The sequence below is a fragment of the Malaya genurostris genome, chromosome 2 (assembly GCF_030247185.1).
Source record: "Malaya genurostris strain Urasoe2022 chromosome 2, Malgen_1.1, whole genome shotgun sequence".
Classification (NCBI taxonomy): Eukaryota; Metazoa; Arthropoda; class Insecta; order Diptera; family Culicidae; genus Malaya; species Malaya genurostris.
The window spans coordinates 236,492,916-236,501,304 of record NC_080571.1 but is presented as its reverse complement, the minus strand read 5'-3'; the positions used below and the strand labels follow the sequence as shown (position 1 = coordinate 236,501,304).

Here is an 8,389-nt window from a genome sequence, read left to right as displayed (position 1 = left end):
GCGAGAAGGGCAAGTGTTAAACCAGTCCGAGACATCGATTAAAGTCGAAAAATTTGGTAAGAAAGCTATGGTATGGCAAGCAATTTGTAGCTGCGGTAAGATTTCAAAACCCTTCATCACCACTGCTTCAATGAACAGCGTAATATACACCAAGGAATGTTTACAAAAACGACTTCTACCCATGATTCGAAGCCACAAGGATTCTGTTGTCTTCTGACCAGATCTTGCTTCTTGCAACTACTCGAAATCAACGGTAGAATGGTATACTACCAAAAATGTCACTGTCGTCCCAAAAGACATGAATCCAACAAATTGCCCACAAATTCGACCAATTGAGGAATTTTGGGCATTAACTAAGGCACATCTTAGAAAACATGTCTCGGCAGCCGAAACCATTCAACAGTTCGAAAAAGATTGGAAAACTGTGTCAAAACTTGTCGCCAAGAAGTCTGTACGGAATTTAATAAGGAACGTTCGCAAGAAGGTGCGCCAGCTATTTTACAATGGCTAAGTAGCAAATGTTGAGAATAATATTCTGTTGTTGTAGTCTAATATTATCAGTATATCGAATAAAAGTTGAATATCTAACACTTGTGAATTATTCACAGCGAAATCAAAGTGCGTCCATACTTTCTGGGACAGTCAGTATATTCACTTTAACCTGTTACACTCTATTATGAAAAGGATATCTTTTCAAATCAACAGACGAATCACAGTTGTTTCACATGCAATTTTATTCCATGCTATTATAGTTGGTTTCACAATAACAATCTTATTATGTGTTCTTCTTTGTGTGATATATTGTTTGTTGGAGTTTGAAAACGAAAACACTTTTACGATGTTTCGTTCTACACCACTTGTGCATATGAAAAGTTCAAACACGTTTTTCAATATCATTAAACCAGGTGGATATGACAAATTCATGGGTTTCTTAATATTTTAGAATCGAAACGTTGTTCAACTGGTTAATTGGTAACATTTGATATTCTGAAGAACGCTTTCAGAGAAATTAGTTTACTATGCTTGAAGTACAGTTGTTATTCGAGATAAAAGAAAGATAGGGTAAAATGTTAAGGTTATTCCAGCTAGTTATGATTTGATCATCGCGACCTAAGCGTATGACATAGATTTGATAGACAAGATGTGTATGTTTTTTTTTCTCAAGATATGATTGTTTAACATTACTGTTAATATAGGATCGATAGAATGATATTAGGTCGGAATAAATAAACATATTTCCGTTTATATTTTCTTCGGTTTGCATTTGAATAATATTTACAACAATACTGTTTTCTTTAACGTTGAGCTTTACTTATAGGCTATATGTATACATAACAATTGCAATATTTCTACATATTTATGGAAAGTAAACTCGTCAAATAAATTGCTTTGGGAGTGACCTCTAATCTTTGGTACTATTAAGTGGTGTCATCTAACGTACCACGTTTTATTCTGGATGGCGTCAAATACTAGCTGTGTCATCTTCTACAGGGTAAAACCGTTTCAAGTTGTACTTTCTTATAAAACACTAAACCATTATATTTGCGTTGTGATGACATTTCTTAGCTGTGTTTTGTCCTGTATAAACTTCACTGTTATCACAAAGTAGGTTCCTTTTGAACTCGGAGTATCCCTTCTCAGTATAGTTATATTTCCTCGTAGCTTCGACACTGCGGAACCGGTCCGGACCAGTCGCCCTCCGGGGTGCAACGAGGACGCTCTGGTGGTCCACCGTTCGCTCCATGCTCGACGAATCCTGGACGACATTGGACGGTCAAGTAATCTCCCGGATCGTAGTGGAACTTAAGGGGAGCAATCAGCCCGTTCGGCGGATCGCCAGGATATGGACATTGAGCCTTACCTGGTGAAACAAAAGGTAGTAGTTATGGGTTCGAAGCTATCCCGGACAGGAATTCCAATCGTGACACTAACTAGGTTCACACGCCGAAAGCCCGTGAAACTGTCGCGTGCGAGTCTCGAACCAATCGGGAATTTTGAATTGAAAATATTCGGTTAGATTTAACATTCTGATGGCCGCGAGGAAGGTGTCGAGCGAGCAAGCAACTTCCTTCTGAATACGTGCGAAGGGTCGGGTTTCAATTATTGCATTTAGAGGTCTCTTACATAGGAACTATCTGGAGTTGTGAATTAGTTTAAATTGTGTGCTATTGATTGGTTTATGTTTCGGTCACTCTACAGCAATAATACGAGGACGATAGATATGATGCGTCGAGAAATGGTTTACTTACAAAACGGCGGTGGATGGGACCAGAAGCCGGTTTCGGTGCAAACTATCGACGCTTCTCCCACAAGTAGATGACCCTCGGTACAACTGAACGTAACCAATGCTCCGACGGCGTAACGACGTTGGCCAAACGTGTTCAATCCACTAGTGCCATCGATGCGGCCATTTATCGGTACCAGCGGCTGGGGGCATTGAATTGCTGGTTGAAATAGATGAAGAATTACACATATTAATAGTGGTATCAAGTAACGGAGAAACGTAACTACATGTGTTGATCGCAATAATGCGTATAGATGATGAAATAAAACACAAATTATACCAAAGATATCGTTTTTTTTTGCTTTGGTACAATATTGGTAACAGCTTCCTTCGTCTTAGGCGTCATGCACAAGTTATGACACGCCAAATTTCAATAAACTAATCCCCGCTAAACAATTTTGTAACGGCTTTCATAACCCCTCTCTGCCTTTTCTAAAATTATATTATATTTTGAATTATTGTATTGGTACAATGATGCCTTTCGATGATATAAAATACAACAACAGTTATTAACTACTTTATATACTACCTTTCATTTGAATCTATGTTAGTTAAAACCAGTCCGGTTATCAACAAGAAATCAGTGTGAGACTTTCAACCGGAACCTGGTAATATGCTGAAAATTTAGTCAATTCGTTTTTATCAAATATTATATTTGTGATTGACGATGTTTTTGTTATCGTCTTCAACATAGAACTATCGAAATTTTTCATCATCGAATAGTGTATAGTAGCTGTAAATGGTATCTGTGGATTGGCATAAAGTTCTGAAATCATCGCTTGAATTTTTTGGAAATAGCGTCTCATTTAACAATGCATGCGTTTTCATGAATTCTTGTTGAAAATGTTATTCTTGTGAAAATTCGTTAACTCACAATTAGTAGTCATATCTTAGCACAAAAAATATATGAAACATAGAATACAATGAATGTAATGAAATTAACCATAGATTTCTTGGAAGTCGTTCAACACTGATATTGGTTGTATTGGTAACACGAAATGAATGTGTAGACAGTTCGAAAAATTCTTGTGATTTTACATCTTACATGATGCACATAAATGGAGCGTCATATTTCACACAAATTTATATTCAAGAACATGTAAAATTGTGTTGTGATTTAAAAATTACATGACTTTTAAACGAATGGAATAAAAAAAATCAAAACATCGACAGCAACAACGCGACTTGAACCGAAAAACATTAGATCACAAAGCACACCAGTTAGCCTACTGAGCCACAGAAGCACATATCTGCTTGGCCGGTAAATCGTGCATATAAGTTCATACAGTTTCACTTGCTAGCCGAGTGCAAATTACACTCAGAGCCAGTAAATATCTGTACTAATGGAATATTGCATCATTTGAGAAGTTAAGTAGTTATGAATTGTATGGTTTGTAGAATTATGTCAGCTTTAAAATTCATAATTTCTTTCTGTGTAACCATAAGAAAACCTCTTTCTTGAATTCATAATGAGTAACATTCAAAGTAGTAGTAGCTGGAACGACATCCGATACTTTCGTGACGTTAGATGGATTGAAACAGGGCGACACGCTCTCAAATTTGTTGTTCAATATAGCACCCGAAGGTACCATACGAAGATCCGGCGTGCGAAGAAACGGAACCAGCATCAATAAGTCTCATATGCTTCTTGGTTTTGCGGATGACATTGATATTATTGGTGTGGATCGTAGAGCTGTGGAAGAGACTTTTATGCCCTTCAAGAAAGAAGCCGCGAGAATAGGGTTGACGATAAACTCTACCAAGGTTAAGTACATGATGGCTGGTAGAGAACGATGCAGCCCAAACGATGTGACCAGTTACAGCCGTTTCTTATCCATTTGAAACTCTAGATACAAAACATCGTCATTGCGTCATATATTTCATATGGAAGGAATAAAATAAATCTCAGAGCACCTCAGCATAAAAAAAAATCAGGAGAATTTATTTCTCTTTTTCAAAAATCTCCAAAATTTCTAACAACGATTCTTCATTTATTGACTAATTAAAAAGCAATAATGTGTAGTATGAATTTAAAAAGTCAGGGTTTCTGCCACATTGACATTGCCTGGCCGTTGGCGAAATTCCATTAATTGTAATTCGAATTGCTACCGCAGCCAGCATCTTCACCAGATTTTGCCCTCAGCTACTATTTTCGGTTCTCTGAATTAAAGGAAAATTCAGGAAGCTGTGTTGTCCGATCGTTTACTTTTTTACCGACAAATTTACAAATTCGAAATTTCGTTTTCCTCTGCACTAGTTTTGAAAGATAGATTAAATGATGAAGAACCGAAAGAAATAAACAAAACGGTAAAACCCGAACGAGAATACAACGATTGCGTAAATTTCGTCTCTAAACACTTATCCAATGGAATTTTGGAATAATAAAAGCAAGGATGGCTTTTATCGTATCAAAGAACGCTCACTAGCAGCTCTTCACACGATTCAATCAGTGCCATCAAAGAGAGACGGATATCATCGCAGCAACAAAAAAACCGGCATGGTTCATTTAAAATAGAATAGACACCAGTGCAAGAGCGAATTTCTCCCGATGACCTGTCTAAGAATTAAAGGTTAGCTCGCTGCTGTGGGGATTCTCTCTGAAGCAACAAACGGTCGCTTATTCTCGTTTCACGATCCGATTCTATACGAGCAGTTGATAATTGCGATATAATCCTTTTACTATTGCCGCTTATTCTAACTGTGTACATATAACCTTCGTATAAGTTGTGTCTATGAAAATGTATGTGAATGCTCCATGGTTTTGAAATATTGGTTTTGAAATATTGCAACCTAGTATGAGAATCATCAAGTCGAATCATCGATTCGACTTTCTGCGATAATTGTCAACTTGCGATTCTCTCTTGATAAATTCCACACAGCACCATTTATTGCCAGACTGAAATTTGTTTGAGGGGCCTTGAAATATTCAGAGTATGAAATGGAGAGAAAAAATATAGAAAAATTCTCTCACGGTTCATGTATTGAGAGAAACGATTTCTTGTAGCATCTTTTACCGGATTGAAAATGTTGTATACAATGTAGAGAAATATCGAGCACCTTCTGTCAAACTCTCGGGAATCACCAACACCGTCATCTTAGACTCGTCAGTGCGTAACAGTTTATGTTAAAGTGTTATGCAACCTAGCAGTTCAACATAAACGTTTTGTTTTACACCGAAGTGCAAATGCCTTTACTGACGTGTCGAACGAAAACTTTGTTTTCGGTTTATACTGGCCGATTTAGGTGGTGGTCATTTATGGGTTATCCTACACAGTTCGAAAAAATCTTGTGATTTTACATCTTATAAGATGCACATAAATAGAGCGTCGTATTTCATACAAATTTCTATTCAAGAACATGTAGAATTGTGTGATTTGAATATTGCATGTCTTCCATTCGAATGAAATAAAAAATCAAAAGATCGACAGCAGCGGCCCGACTAGAACCGAGAATCATTAGATCACAAGCACATCGGTTAATTGACTGAACCACAGAGCTCATATCTGTTCATTGAATAATTGATGAATATAAATCCATACAGCAGCACTTGGTAGCCGAATGCAAATTACACTTGGAGCATGTAGAATTCTGTGAGAGTGGAATATTGCGTCGCTTGAATAATTAAGTAGTTGTGAATTGTATCGTTTGTAGAATTCTGTCACCTGCAAAATTCATAATTTTTTTCTGTGTATGTTTGTGTTTAGGGAGCATGATTGTATTTACTTTTCGTTTTAGACTCGTCAGTGCTTAACAGTTTTTGTTGATTTGTTATGCCACCTAGCAGTCCAATAAGTGTTTTGCAAATATCATTACCTTTACATTATGAACTGACGAGTCTAAGACGAAACGTAAAGAAAAGTAAATACGATTATGTGCCCTAAGCACAAACAAAGGATAACCCTCGAAAAGAATAAAAGTATACTTAGTTGCAGAATAAGTCAAAATTTACTCACAAATTATGTTTCATCGATTTCTGAGATAAATATGACTTTCACTGGGTTAGTTTTCGACGAACAGACACAGATTTTCTTAATTTGAACTAATTAAGTTTTGGTTAGAAAAACTTTATTCCTTTGAAAGCGCCCATCTTGCAATGCATTGACGATTGGTAGGGAACATAATTTCTTTATTGTAAAAATTTCATCCAAATAATAAATGGTATTATTTTTGTAAATCGACTATACATTACTAAAATCGATTTTTTTCAGAAAATGTCTTAACATTCCCCAATATATATGTAGGATCCCTAACATAATTCAATATTGATCAAAATAAGTGAGAGAATAGAAGCAGACAAAACTTTTTTAAGCAACTTTACACAAAGTACTGAAACATAAAAGAACGGAGAGGTCTCCTGATACAGCGTTCCTTCAAATCAAAACTGAAATTCAAACCACTAAACAGATTAACAATATCTAATTGAAGAAAGCATCGAAGACTTCGTCTATTTTCAAGCAATTATTTTTACTTCTGTCTGCAATGATCAATTGCTCCTATTTCCACGTTTACTTTGATCGATATTGAATTTATGGTGCAAGGTTGATGAATATTGTACATATTTATAGCGGAATGTTAGGACATGCTTTTTTAAAAGTGTGTTTTCATATAAATTCAAGCGAATTTAAATTGTGACTACTAATTTTTCTAATAGTTTCAAACTTGGTTAAAATTGGTTTCACATATTCCCACATTTTCAAGATATTGATACTTCAATATGTAGTATTTTGTAATTAAATTGTTCAAGAACTTTTAATGTGGAACACATTTTTGTTTTCTATATAGGGGTGCAAATTAGAAACTCAAGAAAAATACACGTAGAAATGTGGTCAGGTTTTGAACAATTACAGCTCGGTCAATTTTGTATTAATTATTAATGTTATGTCACCATTTGATTGGAAATATTTCTACGTATTGATTTGAATGTTCATAGCCATGTATTTTTAATTGTATATCATTGAAATGTTGATTAATAGCTAGCAGTGTCCTATTTTGTCTGCAAAATATCCGACATACCGGATTTCCCTGCCATAGTCGACGGTTTTGAAGGAGTAAGCGATATATCAAAGGGAAAGCATCGCGATTAGTCAATCAATGCAAAAGCCAAGCTGTTGGAAGCACGCGAAGCTATAAATATAAGCAAAATTATAGCTAACGTTTAGTCCTACGCGTAGCATGCTAGAGTTGGGTTGTTGCTAGACAGCTAGACAGACAAAAAGTGCCATAACACGATTTGAAACTTTAATTGGTATGCTTTGATCTTGTGTCATGCAAGCTCGGATGAAATTCCATGTCGTTTCGCCTGAGAAATTGACAAACTACCCCAGGGTAAATTTGAGTGCATAAGATTAATTTCTAATTTATATAAGATGAACTCGATTGATAATGAGAAAATGTTATCACTTCAACCGAAATCGTAGAATGGAATTGGCGAAGAGAAGCTTAAACATCGATATCCGTATCGCAAGCATGTACAAACATATAATTGCATACATTTGGGCTATTGATGTAAATTTGTCGGCTATCAAACAAATACAAATCACGACAAATAGAGTCTATATTATGTGTTCGCGTGTTCGGCGTTGGTCTGAATCCGCAAATGACTCTCGTGCATTTGCGGATTCAAAAGTGTGACGACTAATTTAAAATGTCGATCATTAGAAATTTTGGTCGCCTTGTTCCACATCAATAGCTCGAACAACCCCATGGGGCTGATCCTTGTAGTTTTTAATTTGAAACTTGAAATTATGTAACCTTTGCAATTTGATACCAATATGTATTTTGATAGTTAAAATATAATTGTAGAACATTTGAAAATTCTAAAAATTCTTTGAGAAAAGTTAAATGGAAAAACTTGATTTTGGAGGTTCCCAATAACCAATGCATCATATCTCGATACCAATGCATTTTGAAGTGTTCATGTCTTCGGCATATTTTCTTGATAAATTTACAATTTAAAAAAAATAATTTTTTTAACTCACTTGTAGGTGGATTAATGACAATTTTAATTATATTAAATCAACTTTTGAAGAACAGATTAAAAAGCGTGTTTCGACATGATTGGGACCGCTGTACATTGGCATGGTACCACCGAAGTTTTTCTCGACT

The 8,389-nt window shown here is 35.7% G+C and overlaps 1 protein-coding gene across 2 annotated transcripts in view; it reads right to left on the bottom strand.

The window, feature by feature from the left end:
- Positions 1-715: 715 nt before the first annotated feature.
- LOC131428218 (locomotion-related protein Hikaru genki) overlaps positions 716-8,389 on the bottom strand; it is a 45,163-nt gene continuing 37,489 nt past the window's right edge. For both annotated transcript variants that reach the window (XM_058591968.1, XM_058591969.1), the window contains 2 exons: positions 2,250-2,444; positions 716-1,861 (listed from right to left, as the gene is read on the bottom strand). In XM_058591968.1, coding sequence (XP_058447951.1) covers positions 1,647-1,861; positions 2,250-2,444 — 410 coding nt within the window. In that variant the 3' untranslated portion in view covers positions 716-1,646. The remainder of the gene's footprint in view (positions 1,862-2,249; positions 2,445-8,389) is intronic.